The sequence below is a fragment of the Protobothrops mucrosquamatus genome, unplaced genomic scaffold (genome assembly GCF_001527695.2).
Source record: "Protobothrops mucrosquamatus isolate PMUCROS unplaced genomic scaffold, P.Mucros_1.0 scaffold1905, whole genome shotgun sequence".
NCBI classification, from domain to species: domain Eukaryota; kingdom Metazoa; phylum Chordata; class Lepidosauria; order Squamata; family Viperidae; genus Protobothrops; species Protobothrops mucrosquamatus.
The window spans coordinates 247040-265909 of record NW_015388029.1 but is presented as its reverse complement, the minus strand read 5'-3'; the positions used below and the strand labels follow the sequence as shown (position 1 = coordinate 265909).

General features: G+C 37.9%; 1 protein-coding gene across 1 annotated transcript in view; it reads left to right on the top strand.

Annotated features, from left to right (window-relative positions):
• The first annotated feature begins 16278 nt into the window (after positions 1–16278).
• ZNF385B (zinc finger protein 385B) overlaps positions 16279–18870 on the top strand; it is a 52581-nt gene continuing 49989 nt past the window's right edge. The window contains exon 1 of the mRNA XM_029285586.1: positions 16279–16389. Coding sequence (XP_029141419.1) covers positions 16279–16389 — 111 coding nt within the window. The remainder of the gene's footprint in view (positions 16390–18870) is intronic.

Sequence of the window (18870 nt, the reverse complement as noted above, 5' to 3'; positions counted from 1 at the left end):
TATTTCTCTTGGTTAAACTACTTTTGATACTCCTTAATATTTTTGGTTTGCTTATGAAAGATAGAAATAAGCTTTATTCTTATCCAACTAAATGGGGTATATTTGTTTGTTCATGGATGGAATTTTGGAATAAAGGCATACAAAAGAGGGAAGAAATACATACATCTCAGTGGTGGGCTTCAAATACCTGAACAACCAGTTCTCTTATTGGATGCAGGCCTGGCCTCCGAGGCCTAGAATGGACCTCCGGAAGTGGTATCCATGCACTTCCAGCGGGCCATTCTAGACCTCCTCTAGGCCTCCGAGGCCTAGACTGGACTTCCGGAAACAGTGTGCATTTAGCCGGTTCTCCAAACTCAGCAAAATTTAGCTACCGGTTCTCCTGAACCGGTGCGAACCGGCTGAATCCCACCACATCTCTAGATTCTTAAGTTCAAAGTAATACATAGTGCAACCGTATAAAGCATCTGCATAGAATGGTGAAATGTGGTATTTCACACGGAAGGGTTCACTTTCACTATTCACACATAAGAGTTTATTAATGGCATTAAAAAATTATAACACCACAACAAAGAGACACGGTGCTGTGTGAAAGTGAATTCTTATGTGAGAAATACCACATTTCACCATCCTGTGCAGAAGCTTTGTGCGATTCCCTAATGACTCAGTCAAGTATAGTAATATACTGTCAGTTATCCACATCAGGATAGATAGACAATTTTAACTGAGTAAATAAATTAGGGTTATCCTTGCGTTATCATTGTATTCCTCATATGTGAGTATATTTTAGCAATTGAGATGGAGGGCCCATTTGCAAGCTACTGGCTGTTGTTTTATAATGGGAATGGTTAAAGGCATTGGGGAACTAGAGGAATCAGTGAAAAATTGCAATGTTTGAATCAGTATTTTGAAAAAGGAGACATCTAGACGTACTTCAAAAGTTCAGCCTAAACATTTGAACAGCCCATTTGAATAATAGGCACATTAAATGAATTATCAATTTTTCTTTAGTGCCCATAGGTATAGTCCATGCTTCTGCCCTCACACAAGTTTGGTTGATTGATGCTGTATGAATAGAGCAAAATTGATACATAGGTTCTACATACATGAGGACAAATATTGTAAGAAATCCCTCTGTCACCTAAGTGTAAATGTGGGCTCTGTATATTGAATTTTGCTTGTCAAAACCCAGGTACCTGTAATGGTTATCAATATTTATACTAATAGGGTCCTGAAAAAAGTATATTGTGCTTACAAAAATAATCTACTCAATACTTGCCATTATAAACCATCATAATTAAAATATTTTTTCCTTTCATGTGGCAATATTGTATTGATTAAGGGTGTAGTTAATACAAGCAGAAAAATGTTCTTAAATATAGTGGAAAGACTGGATAACAGCAGAACCTGCCATGATTATTAGATCCTTATCTGAATTAAGTGTCAACATCCAGTGTCACTTACCAAATGAATCAGTTGTTACTCTCAAATTGTTACATAATCCTTGTAATGAATGGGCACTCCTGCGTTCATTAGATGAGGCTGACAAGTCTTTCTTCTCACACAGGCAGACACCTCCAAGCAGGACAAATAGATTCCCTCCCCAAACATATCTGATTAATATGAAGAACAGGGAAACAACTTGATGTTCCTCCCTTTTTCTTGAGGCAAGTAAATGTTAAACGTCATCTTAGAATCCTAACCTCAAAAAAGTTTCCATTTAAAAAGCTTCATCTTGAAATTGAGAGAGGAATTGAGAAACATGTGAGAGATCAGAGTGAGGCAAAATTAATAATAAGATAAGATAACATTTATTGCCATTTTTTTACTGTGGGCACAACGGCACACATCAAAAATGAAATTTAGTTGCCCGCTCTCAAAGTGAAACACATACACGACACACCTAAACATACTATGAACAACATATTAAATACTGTCCATCTTGAATATATAACGGAAGGAGGAAGCTTGAGAGTTCACAAGGTTAACGCTGTATGGAATGAAACTCTGGCTGAATCTGGATGTTCTGTTACGGATACCACGAAGCCTCCTCCCAGAAGGTAACAAGGAAAACAGGTCGTGAAGAGGATGTGTAGTGTCCCAGATAATCTTACGGACCCTGCTCAAGCAACGCTTCTGTGCTATGTGCTGGATGGGAGGGAGGGAACTGCCAATGATCTTTTCAGCCATTCTCACCACTCTCTGCACCGCCTTCCTGTCTGAAGCAGTGATGCTTCCAAACCAAACTGTGATGCTGTATGACAGGATGTTCTCGATCGTCCCCCTGTAGAAAGTGGTCAGGACAGGGAAAGGAAGATGTGCTTTTCTCATGCGACACAAAATGGTTCCCTCAAAGATGTTAGGATAGTTTCAGAATGAGGGACCAGAAGAACTCCAGGGACAGCTGATCTCAAAGGAAGTACTAGAGCCTGGAGAAGCAAAGAATATTTCTCCAGACCTATAGAAATGTTCCAGAGTTAAGCTGACTTTTCTGAAGAAGTGAGGTGATGGAGGGAACTCCAAACTAGAATCCTTGAAGCCCTATTAAGTCACAGCAAGTAAAATACACTGCTCCTAGAATTCCAGCTGAAGTTTCTAATCTCTTACAGTTAGGGATTATCCCAAAGAATGAGCTGGTAAAGCAAGCCAGGAAAATTTTATGTCTCTAAGGTAGAGTTAAACGTTTTTAGGCAAGGACCTGATCAGGTTAATGTTTTTTAAAAATGTATTTATTAGGGTTAACTGCCACTCTAGTACATCTTAAAGCAGCAGATTATTTTAGAGCAAAGGTATCAAACTGCCGGCCTGCGGGCCAGATGCACCATAGCAAAACCGCACCCACCCCATTGCTGGCAATGGTAAAAAAGTCGCAATAAGTCACGTCACATGACATTGCGAGTTTGACACCCCTGTTTTAGAGGTAACAAGGCAAACAAGCACTCTTATTTCAACCAAAGAGAATAATCTGGAGATTCAAGAAATATGTTGAATATACTTGCAATGTCCACATTCTCTGGATATCCTAGTCCAGAGGACCCCAAACTTTTGGGCATTAGGAACCAGTTCCGTGGAGAGGGGGTTTTCCACAGACCAGAGGGTGCATGATTTTGTGTGCTGCCTGTATCCCGCGGATGGAGCTTTGCTTGTTTGTGCGGACCAGTTGCTGGCATGCTGCGGCCCAGTACCAGTCCACAAACTGGGGGTTGGGGACCCCTGCCCTAGTCCTTTTGGCTATTGGCTTGATAAAAAGACAGTACTGTTGCCCTGTTAACTCTCTGTAGTGGCCTCTCATCAAAATCCTTCCTCTACATGAGCTAGAAATATTTGTGGTGTTGTAGTCTCAACACATCTGGAGAGTTTTTGGCTGAAGAAGGCTAATCTAATATATTTAATAAGGTGGGAGAGAGAATATAGAATTATTTAAAGACTTAACTAATTCTATAACAGCATGCCTCTAGGATTGACAATTAGTGATTCTAGAATTTGTACTAGGAAAACTTTCTGAGAATACTATATTTAACTATGTAGTAGCTAGCAAAATCTCAGTTGATTTCAAAAAGTTAAGCAAGGCTAGGCCTGGATAGTACTTTCATGGGTGACTGCCAGGAAATACAAGGGCTATAGACTAGATATTACACAAACATCCAGTAGAAAGAAGTGATTAATCACTTCCATGTTGTTACTAAGAACTGAAGCATCGTAGTTGAACTGAAAGTAGGTTTTACATTTATTTATCCCTCACCTGTTTAGCTTCTATATGAGTGGTAGGTTATTTGACTCAGATGGAAAGAAACATTTTGTGGATAATTAAGATTAAGTATGCCTAAACATTTATAGAAATTAAGATAATTAAAAATAAAGCTAAGGTTAAAGAATGTAAACAAATTTTGATACATTTTTATTGGAGGCATGATGCAGGAAATAAAACGGAAATCTAGATTTTGCCATGTTCTTTATTTTCCAAATGAAATAATTTATTATACATAGATTTTGACTGTGTATTCAAATGAATGCCTGCCCTTGATAGGAAGAAACTTCTCCTAACATCATGTTTTTAACAAGCCTGGCAAGATCTGGGTTAGAGTTGAGGCATATAGTGGATTTATGTTGACATCTGCTGGCTGTTAAAGAGAGTGTTTGAAAAATAACCAGTCAATTTCCCCCTTTCAGTTGTGCAATAGCTTGTTAATTGTTTTATTAATTAATTAATTAATCCTTAAGTAAGGGGAATGTCTTGGTTAGCTGCCATTTCAATTAAAAACTACAAAGTTTAGCAAATGTATTCAGGCACAAGTCTGTCCCTTGATGTGCTGTATTTAACAAAATAACTTCACATAAATTAGAAAAACATGGTACTGGTGCCAATTTTGTTAGAAATTGTAAGAAAACATGCATGGAAAAATCTCTGGAAATAAAAATGGGCAATGATATGGACCTCTCAGGTCTGTTTGTTCTTCTAATATATTTGATATAGCAGCCAATCAAATAGTTTATTTTGTGTTATTTTAAGCCCAGAGCTATTGTTTAAAACAAAATATCTCATTAACAGGCTTTGTAAACTTTTCTGAATATATTTCAATATAATATATTCTCTTTCTCAACAAAATTAAACATAGTCCTTGACTTACGAGCACAACTGAGTTCAAAATTTCCTTGCTAAGCAAGACAGTTGTTAAGCAAGTTTGACCCATTTTTGCGACCTTTCTTGGCACAGTTGTTAAGTGAATCATATAGTTGTTAAGTTAGCAACAGGGTTGTTAACTGAATCTAGCTTCCCAGGTGACCACATGACTCTGGGAATACATGACAGTTGCCAAGTCTTTGAATTTTGATCACCTGACCACAGGCATGCTGCAACAATCGTAAGTGTGAAAAATGGTCATAAGTCACTTTTTTTCAGTGCCGTGGCAAGTTTGAACAGTCACTAAATGAATGGTTGTAAGTTGAGGTTTATCTGTAGTTTGAGGCAAGATCATTCAAATCTGAAAGGAAAATAATATAAAGTTTGACAGTTTTTGCTTATTTCCTAAGTAGCAGTTAAATAAATAATATAATAATCTCTAGGAATCATGCAAATAAATTGATTTGAAACTAATTTGTCTGTTCAAAAATGTTTAAAAATATAACCTTTGCTCACACTGTCTACATTGACATATATGTTGTAATATTTTGTGAAATCAGTAAGCCAACTGTGACTAACTTTAAGCCTCAGTGACTTAAGCTCAGTTTATTTTACCTTGCGACAAAGCTCCTCAAAGAAAGAAACTGATGATCAAAGATACTGAATAAGACCTTTAATTTAGAGATTTTACTTAAACCCTTATGGAAGCATCTGGGAAGGCCAAGTACTGAATGGACAAACTGGAATTTTCCATTAATTCTTGGGCTCATGACCCTATTGTTTGATATATCAGTCTTAAACATTGTAACTTGAGGGGTAATATTGCTCTGCTTACTTACTTCAAGCACAGAAATAAGAACAGTATTATTACCTCTAGATTGATTTTCGTAGCAGTGAATTCAATAATGACATTTCAAAGATAAAATAATATAAACTTACCATTAAGCTTTAGCTTAACATTTTTGGTTAAATTAAATTTTGTTTAAAGACATTTTTGGTAAAGAAACTATAGATGATTTGAATAAAAATTAAAATCCTTTATAAATGTTTTAAGGTTTTTATTTATTTATTTATCTAATTTATTTGCCGTCCCTTTCTCAGTTCAGGCAACTCTGAAGTTATCTGTTCAGATATTCAGAAGAATACTTTTATATTTCCATTTCACTTATGAATGATCCATAAGCATTTTTTGCATATTATAAGATCCAAATGCCAAATTAGATAGGGCTTTTGTCTTACTAAGCAAACTCTGTTTATTGCTAAACTTTTACATTGGCTATGAATTATAAGATAAATACAGTGAATAGCAGCTCTCATGAATATGAATTATTTATATTCGTATGGAAGAAATAAAATAACACATACACAGAGTAATATAGTTATTTAAGCTTGCCTACACTATTTATTGGATTAATTATATGTTTTAGCTCCTTCCTCAATGTATCAAAAATAGATTGGATTAAACACTTGGTAGTTTATTTTTAACTAAACAGTCTGCAACTGTAACAAGCTCTGGAGCTTCTCCGATCAGCAAACAATTAACAGCAACAAATTTCCCCAATTACTCATCCTGGCATGTTTAATTTTATTTAGCAATACTCTATAAGATCAGTTTTCAGGCACCGATCTTCTGGCAGGGAGGCACTGTTTTACTCTCCGAAATGATGTAAACTACCCTGCTCTCGGTGGTATTTAAAGTGTATTAATTGTTAATGTGTAATCTTTCTGAATTCCAGTCAAGAGGAGAGACTGTATTCAGTTCTTCCGTTTGGGAAAGAACACTATTTGCTCCCATCAGAGTACAGTACTAGCTTAGCCTCCGGAGACTCTATCAGCCCCTATTGTGTTTGTGTGACTTTCTCCTGAGGCTGCTTGCTCTTGGAGACAGAGATCCTTATCACAGCCCAGGCTTCACTATGGTCTCGCTTTTTAAATTTTAACCACCAACTGCTTGGTGTGTTGCTAGCATTGTGGAAATCACAGGAGGAGCATTTACTGGGTCTTCGAACAGCTCTCCCAACAACAGACTTTCTTCATGCTGATCCTTTTCGCTGGAGCCAGCCACTTCAGATGGTTCAGGTACTTGGGCATTGCCTCAATATTTTCTTCTTATCAGGTATTGCGATTACAGTTTAATAAGGGGGAAAGCATTTACAAATCACAATGCAGTTTCTAAGATTTCTTTCTGAATAGGGATTTTGCCATGCAAATGGAGCAGGAAATATATTGCATACTAACAAAGGCAGTGGTAAATATGTGACAATACTTACTAATTCTATGGTATTTCAGTTGGAAATTAATACTATTTTAAGAAGTATCCTGCATGTGTGCCTGTGTGGAGTTTATAATATGACTTAGGTCATTCACAGTGATTATGATTTTATAGCTGGATGATTAGAACTATTGTTGTAAGACAAATAGCTAATTTTTCAATAAAGGTATTGTCTTGCCTTTGCTCTCTTAGTATAGGAATGGTCAGGATTCTATTTCATTTGCAGTAAGTTCTTTGTGGAATGCTTGTTTTATTTTTCCTAATTAAAAACCTTGTCACTTAACCACACATTGTTGCTACCTTTGGATACAATTCTTTTATTTAAGGTTCACCAGCTTAAATGGTTACAGGATTCAGCAGAAGCAGCACTATGCCTCTTAGCTCCATGACTTTGTCAGCCTGACCAGTTGGATTGATAGAGTTCTTGTGTGAGTTAAGATAACTCAGTGGAATGACTTAAACTAGGCATCATCATGGGAATGGCATGGCAGCACTGAGGAATAGCATAGTTATTCTGTGTAATTTCAGCGTATCTCATTGGTGGCATGACCTGATATCAGCTCAGACTGGCAGAAAGAATGGATTTAATGAAATGCTGGGAATATGAAAGCCATATGGACTCTGCTGCCTTAATTGAATTTAGATCTAGGTACATGAGGCTATACATACTGTCTTATATACCTAGATCTGAACTCAAGGCAAATTTTAATAGGAATTTAGTATTGATTTCTAATTGCAGAAATATATATATATTACTTATTTCTTTTTCAGTATTTATATACTGCCCAATTCCAAAAATGTTGGGTAGTTCACAGAACAATATAGTAAAAACATTAAAAAACCACAGCAAACTATGCTATAAATCCATATAAACCCAGAATTGAAAGACAACAGACAAAAATGTAAAGGTTGCCTGAAAAGCCAAGTTTTAACTGCTTTCCTGGAGATGTGAGAAGGCCACCTGAATCCTGCGGTTTGCTTTTGCTGGAGGTTTAAAGCAGCAGTGGAGTATTATTTCCAGGCTACTACTCCCTTCACCTCGCAGCTGAAGAAACCTATAGCATCCCCTGTGTACAGAAAGACAGCTTGGTCAGATCATTATGAAAAACTTAAAGCCTTTCAAAACTCCAAGTTTTGAAAGGCTTTAAGCACCACCATCTTGACTTGTACTCAGAAACCTACTGTAAGCCAGTGCAGTTCTTGCCATGTAGGGGATATACTACTGAACCAGCTCTCACCAGTCAGCATCAGATGCAGTTTTTGAGTAGTCTTCAAGGGCAGCTCAGAGAAATAGTACAATACAGAAGCAAAGAGAGTAGAATAACTGTTGCCTGCCACTCAAGAAAGAGCACAATTGGCATATCAGCTGTAACTAGGCAAATCCACTTTTAGCCAGATCCTCCTCTGCATGGACCATCCAGATGGAACCATGAGTCCAATAACATTCTCCAGTTGCACATAAGCTCCTTTGGGGAGAGTCTAGCAAGATATTATCCCACTGGATAATAGCATTCAACTCCAAGCTCACCCAAGTGACTTTATGAGCAAAATGTCAAGCAAATCTCTACAGCAGGGGTCTTCAAACTTGGCCCTTTTATGACTTGTGGACTTCAACTCCCAGAATTTCTCAGCCAGGCACGCTGGCTGAGGAATTCTGGAAGTTGAAGTTCACAAGTCATAAAAGGGCCAAGTTTGAAGACCCCTGATCTACAGCAACCCAAAGGAAGAGTTGCTGACCTGGCCCTTGTCATGAGGGAACATACCATTTGAAAATACACTGCTGGACAACATTCCATTGACAAAGTACTCTTAAGACCAAAAATTTGCATAAGGAAGTATATGTCCTTTCAGTTATCCTGTTGAAAACGGTTGGAGTTAAATTCTTAACTGTGTAGCTGCAGTTAGGTGACACTAGCGACTAAATAAACTCAGCTCAACCCATGGTCTGCTTATTGTTAATAATACAATATTATTAATAGTAATACATTCAAACAAGGAACTGGCACATTCTTTTTTGGTTTCTGATTGTGACAAGTTGAGAGAGGAAGAAATTATAGTTTCTGAAATATGTATACTGTAAACTAGGGAAAGTCTATCTAGATCAGTGGTTCTCAACCTTTTTAATGCCGTGACCCCAACCGGTCATAAGTCGAGGACTAAACCGGTCATAGGTCGAGGACTAAACCGGTCGTAAGTCGAGGACTAAACCGGTTGTAAGTCGAGGACTACCCAACCGGTCGTAAGTCGAGGACTTTCCCTGCCTGGGAGCGCCGCGCATGCGTGGTTCCGCCCCCTGCGCCGACCGAGGTGTAGCTGGCAAGCGGCAGAGACGGAGCAGGCCGACCACCAGCTGGCCCAGCCCAAGGGAGGTAAGGCACCTGCCGGAAAAGTGGAAAAAAATGGCGGACAAAAAAAATGGCGGACAGCCTTGCTTGGTGACCCCGTGAAATGGTCGATCGACCCCAAATGGGGTCCCGACCCACAGGTTGAGAACCACTGATCTAGATTTTTTTTAATCATACAAATTGACAGAAGAAACAAATGGCGTAAATTAGTTTGCTATTTTTTCTTAGATAATGTCTTAAGACATCAGCTACAACACATATATGAAATAGTGAAATCATGGACATAAATCCAGAGTAATTTGGCACCACTGAAGATGTACAAGTGCTGATGATATCTGCTGGTTGCCTTTTTTTGGTTAGTTTATACTTTCCAGAATAGGAAGAAATGGCTAATCAAGTTCTAATGATAAGGTAGAGAATTTGTGGAATATCAGCATTGAGGGTGGCTGTCCATGTCAAGATCTTTTTGACAGTGTTAACCATTGGGGGGCAGTTGAATTTGATGATACTGTTTAGCAAAAGTGGAAGAGGAATTTTGAAACAATATCTTTAAGGACAGTACAATTTTCTCTTACCTCTTTTGCTTTTTTATTCATTGGTAGTTTTAATTTTGCCTTGGGAAAGAGCTTCAAGAAATTCAGATAAAGTTTTTGTTTTTTTTAGAGTGGAAGGAGATTATGAAATTATTACAGTGACTTTATGAGCAAAATGCCTAGCATTGGTGTAATGATTTTTTATAACCCTGAGAAAGAAGAAAACTACTGAAAATAGCTACAAGTTCAGAATATTTGGAGATTTCTCCATTTATTGTAAGCAGTTCATCAAAAGGGAGTTAACAAAAAAGAAAAGTGCTCCACCCTTGCAAATTCAGAAATAGAGTCCTAAAAACGGTAGTATTCACAGCTATAAAGATTTATGTAGCATTATACCACCTTTTCCCTTTCAATAAAGTGTTTAAAGAAACCTTTGTGAAAATCTTACTAATGGAATATAATCAGATGTCAAAAATTTAACAATGGGTCTGAAAAGAACAGTAAAGAAAATTAAGTTCTCATGACATTCATGTTTTTCTGTGTGAAATAGTTTATTTTGTCTCCCCCACCACCACCTGCTTTGCTGACCTTAGGAAAAGCACTATTGTACATTTGTGCCTGAAAGCTGAAAAACCAGCTTGTCTGCCTTCTAACTGGTAAATATTTCTTTTAAGTATTATAATCATGCTTTTTAACTGACAAGACTCCCAGAACAATTTATTCATTGTGGTCTCTGTTATCGATACACATGAGTTGCTGCCAGAACCCATTTTGGAAGCTTCTAGAATGGTCAGAGATTTTTGGTGGAAACCTTGTTCTTCTCATATACTTCGCAACTAGATGCAGTTCTGCTTCAAGCCACTCCAGTTTGTTTTCAACCATCACAGTGTTAATCTTGCAATGAACTTCATTCTGCTATATTGTTATTCTCTAGCCTTCCCTTAATTTTTTTTCTTTAATATCTCTGATTCTTGAAAACTCTTTAGATTAGTTTGTTAGGACAGTTTGTCCTCCCATTACAGAGATCCAATCTTTCAGAAGCATCAGCATTATTTTTCTTATTAGATTATGGAAGCAAATTTTTACATCTGTTGGACTATGTATGTATGTAAGTCTGTTGTAGACGTTTGTAAATACTGCCAGTCATTTCTAAACAATAATCCCAATCATTCTTATTTGTGAGCTACATTCTTAGAAACAGTAGGCTCATTTTCTCCAACTCTCTTACCATGTCGCCAAAAAATGTCTGCTGGCTGCCTCGTGTCAGTCAAATTATCCATTGCACATAGGATTTTTGTGCTATTATTAGCTTTAATCATTAAGGGTGGTGAACATTCTAAGAGAAATACTACAGCCAATTCCAAGCAGAGAAAAAAGAAAAAGAGGAATAAATGACCTGTTGCCTCCTGAATACCATCTCCAGAATCTTCAGTTCCTCTCTGCTATGGCCTTCTCAAACTCTGCTTTCTCTGGTTATCGGTGGACGGGTTATTGATGTACTTTATATAGTCCACTCGTTCCTTGTTCAGACATAGGAATCTGTCTCGAAAAGGGAAAATCAGGAAATCACCTGATTACGCTTTTATCTTTCAGAACTGACAAAGTCAATATCTTCCTCCTTGGCCATCTCAAGATCACCAAGATCTTAAGTGATCATTTCTCCCTGAAACATCCAAAGATTCACTGGCTGTAATATATATTGGCCTTCTGTTTCATCTTCTTCTTTTAATTCTGCCATTTATAATATCTTTGCCCAATCATGTAACAAATAGCAATTGCTCTCTCATCCCCCAGATATTTCTCTCCTTCAAGATGTTCCTTTGAGGCAGATCTCATATCCATGTTCTAGCTTAGAATAGCCTTTTGATCAAAAATCGTTGTCTTCCCCTCAGTTATTAAGGTGAATCTGCTGAGAACATTTGGTCTCTAGCACAAGTCATGTTCATTTCTCTTAATTTGACAGTAATGAGTCGGATGTCTTTTCAGTTTATTCAATATCATCTTCAACTTTATCACTCAAGGGGTGACCCAGGATGGAGAGCAAGTATCCCACTCTCCTTCTGAAAGCTTCTATTTCTGGAGTGAATACTCTTTTGACCTTATCAGCCTCAAGCTCCAAATGTTATCTTTGAACTTGATCTTCCCCCTAATCAACCATTTGTCAAATACTTGGTTCATTTTCAAGGTTCATATGGTTCCATTAATTAGCAACTTTGGGTTCTGTTTTTTGCAGGATAAGCCCCATACCTTGTTGCTTTCAAACCATCACTAGAGTTATTACAGATTATTTCTCCCTTTCTCCAAATTGAGGTGTAAGTGTTCCAAGAAAGAATGGCAAGCTCAGATCTACAATATGTTGGACTTTCATCCTTTTAACTATCTTTTTTAGATGTTCTTGTTTCAAAATGATTACTTATTATTGTTCCTTGTTAAATATATACATATATACAGTATATATACATATATACTCTATATATGATCTGCATATATACAGTGTATTCAGAAAGTATTCAGACCCCCTTCACTTTTGTTAATTTTGTTATGCTGCAGCCTGATTCTACAGTTGTTGAAATTCATTTTTTTCTTATTAATCTACACTCAGTACCTGATAATGACAAAGTGAAAACAGAATTTTAGAATTGTCTGTAAACTGATTCAGTTAGAATTGACAGTTAAATTGATTGGACATGGTTTGGAAAGGCACACATCTCTCTCTGTAGAAGGCCTCACAGCTGACAATGTATAATGTGGTAAAACAAAAGCCATGAGGTCAAAGAAACTGCCTGCAGAGACAGGATTGTTGCAAAACACAGATTTCTGCTGCACAGTTGGCTCCATAATTCTCAAATGGAAGAAGTTTGGCACAATCATGATTCTTCCAAGAGCTGGTCTCCCGGTCAAACTGAGCAATCCAGGGAGAAGGACCTTAGTAAGAGAGGTGACCAAGAACCCAATAGTCACTCTGACTGAGCTGCAGAGATCCTGTGTAGAGATGGGACAAAGTTCCAAAATGACAACCATCACTGCAGCCCTCCACCGATCTGGGATTTATAACAGAGCCCGATTGTAGTTTGCAAAAAAGCACCTGAAAGACTTCAGGCTGTGAGGAACAAGATTCTCTGGTCTGATGAAACCAAGATTGAACTGACTGACCTCAATTCTAAACGTTATGTCTTGAGGAAACCAGGTACCACTCATCACCCGCAAAATATCATCCCAACAGTGAAGGATGGTGGTGGCAGCATCATGCTGTGGGGGTATTTTTCAGCAGCAGGAACTGGGAGACTGATCAGGGTTGAGGGAAAGCTGAATGGAGCAAAATACAGGGATATCCTCAATGAAAATCTGTTCCACAGCGCTCAGGAACTCACACTGGGCTGAAGGTTCACTTTCCAACATGACAATGATCCTAAACACACAGCCAAGATAACATAGGAGTGGCTTAGGAACAACTCTGTGAATGTCCTAGAATAGCCCAGCCATGGCCCTGACTTGAACTCTATTGAACATCTCTGGAGGGACCTGAAAGGTGACCTGGAGGGTCACCATCCAACCTGACTGAGCTTGAGAGGATTTGCAAGGAAGAATGGCAGAAAGTCCCCCAGTCAAGGTTGCAAAGCTTGTCCCGAAATACGCAAAAAGACTTGAGGCTGTAATTGCTGCCAAAGGTGCTTCAACAAAGTACCAAATGAAGGTTTTCGTCAACCCTCACAGCTTTCTGGAAGCTGGGTAAATGGATTTGTGTCTTTGTTTATTAGATTTGTTAAGGCCACCCAACCCCAAAAGAATTCTGGATAGCCTATAGTATACCCTACACAGAGAACAAAACTGCCTGGGCCAAAACAACAATCCCAATATTCAGAGAAAAGATTCAATGGGAACTCTATAGATACCCTAATCTAGACCAGAGAACAAAAACTAATCTCAAGGTATTTCTGAAACCTTAGGAGAATGGGAACCATGAGTATCTCCAAAGGGCAGGGGATGCAGCAGGGACTTGTTCCATAAATATTCGGGTAGAGGTAAGATAGTTGCCTTGAGCTGTCATGTTACATTAAGTAGTCATTGTAATTAAGAATTTTCTTTTAATTGTGATATTTTTATGTTCTATTAAATCTTCACAGTTGGGAGTCTAGTATGCGAATACAGTGGTATATAATTCACGTAGAGAGAGACTTGCTCTTAATTTTGCATAGCTCATCCTATGCATATGAAACATCAACCATCCAATTTTATTATGACTACCAAAATGCTGCTAATTCTCTTGCATCATTATAGAGAATTTGAGGGGATTTTAGTTATCCCCTAAAATTCTCTATAATGATACTTATTTATTTTCATTTGTATTAAGTTTCTTTCTCTACTGCAGTTTTATCCCATACAGAACCTTGTAGTTTCCAGGTAGCAGAATAGAATATCAACAGCATCTCCCTCACAAACTGAATAATGATGGTATCATTAACATGCTACAAATGATTTCCCCCAGCAATTTCATATGAATGTTAAAAAATGGGGAGAGGACCACATCCTATGAAACCCCAGGCTGATCTCTCTTCCCCCCACTACAAGACACCGAACCTGTCCACAGAGAAATGAACAGAACCACTATAAAACTGTGCCCTCCATGCTCATTGCTGAGTAGTATAAAAGGACAATGTAAAAAAGGACAGCGATGACTTGAAAAAAGCATGTGGCAACCATTAGTAAAACATAAAATAGCTCAGAAAACAGGGAAGTGAGAAAGAAATTCAAGATTGTCCCACATTGATTCTATTTGGTAGAAGGGGGATGGGAGGGGAAAAACTGTCAGGCTTTCAAGATTCTATTATAACTTATAACATTTAATCAGAGTTCTAGTATTTCTTTTAGTGTCTGTCATATCCTACCTCTCCTGCAGACAAGGAGAACTGCATTACCCCTCTAGGCCTCAATAGAACTCATCCAGGAGAGTGATTAGTATCACCTCAGTCCCATACCCAAGCCTGAACTCAGACTGAGAAGTCTCTAGAAAAGCCACTAGGGCAGGGGTCCCCAACCCCTGGTCCATGGACCAGCACCGGTCTGCGACATGCCAGAAACCAGTCCGTGCAAACAAGTGAAGCCCCATCCGCAGGATGCAGGCAACGTGTAAAACCACGTCCCCTCCGGTCTGCGAAAAAACCTCTCTCTACGAAACTGATCCCTGGTGCCCAAACGATTGGGAACCTCGGCTCTAGGGTAATGTGTCACCACCATTTTAACAGTCTTCATCCCAAAAGGCTGGAGATCAGACAATAGTTATTCAAGACCACAAGACTGAGCAGGAGTCCAACCTACATGTGCTAGAGGATAGTCTAATTCAGCAGAACTTCACTAGTTCTACTTTCTCAGAACTCACAGCACAAAAAGAATTACAGGCAGCAGAGCTAGCCATTAATACAGACTTTATCCATTAAGAGCCAAACTGACTTTGCTGGCAAAGTGCTATGCAAATAATTATAGTGGCCAGATGAGCAATCTGTTTAATGACTCCCCCTTAAAGAGAGTTAGTAAAGTTGAACTGGGCCACTTGACAATAGTCTGCCACTTCAATAAAGAAGGAAAAATAAGTGTGTTTCACCTGCCTAATACCACAGTGAAGGTCCCAACATAATTACATACTTGAGATTGGTTGAATGTACCTTTTGTCTTTCTCCAGCATTTCAAGTGTTGCTTCTGAAGTTTCATTTTCAAGAGAGTCTCAGCAGCCAAGTTGCCAGCCAGGAAATTGCACCTAGCAAGAGGTTGCTTGTGGGCAATAGACTCCAGTATCCAATTCGGTTCCCAATGTCAGTGGTCTATCGGGCACTAAACTGAACTGTTTGCCAGTGAGCTGGGAAACTCCCCAACAGGATCCATTAGGGACTGGGGATGGGCCATCCAAATCAGGCCTGCTGCCCTGTGATTATCGTGTGTTACTCTTAACTGTAACTGGATCAAGTTACAATTGATCCAATTGCATGATCCAATCATAGCAACAGAATAATGAAAAGCCTCTCCATTTCCAGATAATATAAGATCTTCTCTAAAGCAAACACAAGATCTAAATTATGACCGCCCATATAAATTGGCCTAAAGATGACTTCAGACAAGCCCGTGGTTGTCATGAAAGCCATGAATTCCTGAGTTTTTCCAGAGCAAGGACCGGAGGTAAGGAGACTGACGTCACCCAACACCAAAAGGAGAAGATTTTCCGCCACCATCCACTTTCAAACACCATCAGCTCCAGCAGATCAGGAAGGGATTATAGTAATGCCATGTGACAAATATTCCTTATGAGAACCAATTTTCTTTAGCACAAATGGTAAGGCAGCCGAAAAATTTGATAAGCTGCTTTGAACTTGCCACAGTAGAAAAGCCAAATAGAAAATCAAATAAGTAAGTTCAGTGCAGTCATTACTTCCAATTTAGAGCTCTTTTTAACAACATACTTTCTCAGAACAAAAGGATTTTATTTGGAATATTGATATGCTATTATTTGTTTCCTAGATGGACCCAGTGCAAAAAGCTGTCATAAACCACACATTTGGCGTGTCACTTCCTCTAAAGAAGAAACAAGTCATCTCCTGCAATGTGTGTCAACTTCGCTTTAATTCTGATGTGAGTATTTTTAATTACTGTTCAGTGTAGGCTGTGTGTGTGTGTGTGTGTGTGTGTGTGTGTGTGTGTAGGTAAGAAGGTAGGTAGGTAAGTAGATAGGTCGGTAGGAAGCTTAGTCAAGGTAGCCGAGGTTAAAACATACAAAGAACGGTTGTAGGAATTGGATAGGTCTAGTTTAATGAAAAGCAAGACTAGGGGTGACATGATAGCAGTGTTCCAATATCTCAGGGGAGTCAACTTATTATCCAAAGTACATGAAGGCAGGACAAGAAGCAATGGATGGAAACTAATCAAAGGGAGAAGCAACCTAGAACTAAGGAGAAATTTCCTGACAGTTAGAACAATTAATCAGTGAAACGACTGGTCTCCAGAAGTTGTGGATGCTCCAACTATGAATGTTTTAAAGAAGAGACTGGACAGCCATTTGTCTGAAATGCTAAAGAGTTTCCTGCCTGAGCAGGGAGTTGGACTAGAAGACCTCCAAAGTCCCTTCCAACTCTGTTATTCTGTTGACTCCTGGTGACTGGCCTAGATAAGTCCCTGCAGTTTTCTTGGAAACGTTTTCAGAAGTAGTTTGCCCCAAGGTCACCCAGCTGGCTTTCTGTCTCAGGAAGGACTAGAACTCCCACTATCCTGGTTTCTATCCTGGTATTTCAACCATTATACCAAACTGATTCATATATCAGTAGATATAAAATGTTTACATTTCTTAAACACATTCAGTAGTCCTTCCAGTATCTGCTAGATGCTAGCTTTATTAGACTGCATTAATATGAACAGATGAATCTTTCATGTATAATAAGCAAAATTTACTAACAATACATACATTTTCCCTGCTACTTCAGTCAGTTTTAAACTGCAGGCAGAAATGCCGTGGTGAAAATTAGTTTTTAAGACAAATGGTCAAAGAATAATTGTAGAATGATTTTTAATTAACTACAGTAGAGAGTTTTGCTAGCAGTACAATCCAATATATGTTTATTCCACAGTAAATCTTTTTGACTTCAGGTTTGCTCGCGTGTAAATAGGCAAGGGGAAGTAATCAAAATATTATTTTGTTTATTACATGCTAACCAATAAATGTAATGAATAAATAAATAATAAAAATATTTTTAAAATACGTTTTATGAACAAAGTTCTTTCTTTATGTTTGGCTTTTACTTTAATAATGACACTAAATATCCAAAAGTAAATGTTGAAAATAACTAGTGGGTTAATGAATCCCATGAAAAGGTCACATTATTCAAATCTGTACTACTTGAAGTGATATTTCTAAGGAAAATATGGCAATTGTTTCCAGTTCAATAATAGTAAAAAAAATTGTAAACATATTTTATATGTACTGTATATTAATGAAATATTACAATAAAGATTAAAAAGTATGTACTTCTAATTTAAATTTCTAAATTAAATTTAAACAGAGTAATTATATAAAGCAAAATATAATCAAAAAAATCTGCCATGTAATTAGACATTTCAACCTCTTGTCCTATTATAGCTTTTCCTGGACCATGTTTGTGTTGTTTAATTGCATCAAATTTTTGCTGTAAAGTAATAAACCTCTTCATTTTAAATTTGTTCCTGTTTTCCTCTAACAGAATCTTCCTTTTCCCCCATTTTATACATATAAAGATTAATAGCATTTAAAATTGCACATGCACTTGCCTCAGTTCTAATGTCATAGGTAGACATTAACTGATTAACTGCATTAAACACAACTTGGTATCAATTTACAATTCACACTAAACTGAATATTATATTATTTGAAGTCACCCTAATTGCCACCTATCTGTAATTCCATTCCGGTTGGGAAATCTGTAGCACTGCACATTTTTTGAACTTCTGGGTCCTACATTTTTCACCATGGCCATACTGCCCAGAGAAGATGGGGATTGTTATTCATCAACAGCTGAAGTTCTCTATCCCAAAATCCATTTCATTCATTTTCTATTTTCTGCTATCCTGTAATATTTAGCACATGCCACTGAGAATAATCATTGAGTTGCCTTGGGTTTCTTCTCCATCTGCATCTCCACTTAACACTTTGTTTGCGCGGCATTTCTGAAAACTTCTGCTCTCACTAATTCTTATGGGCTTGATGTTTCTTATTGCAGATAGGGCTGGGAGGACGGTGGGGGTTGGCTACAAAAGTTTGGAAAATCATTTTTCCCATATTTTTATGTAGGACGCTAACTCTAAACAAGGATGGATTCACATGGTGCTCAAATGGCTTTGTTAGAATGGCTCTAATATCATAAAATATGATTTGACGTAACATTGAATATGTGCATGATATTTTTATTTTGGTAGTGTATCCAAATTCTCTTACTTTAGAGATTAGTCAGTCAGAAATCATGACATCTAGGTAAACATATAGCTTTCCCTTTGTTCTTCTGAAATACAGCTAGGTTTTTCCGTGTGTGCGTGGGGGGGGGGAGAGATGCAACAGTATCAAAATTTATATTCATTTTATGAAAGAAT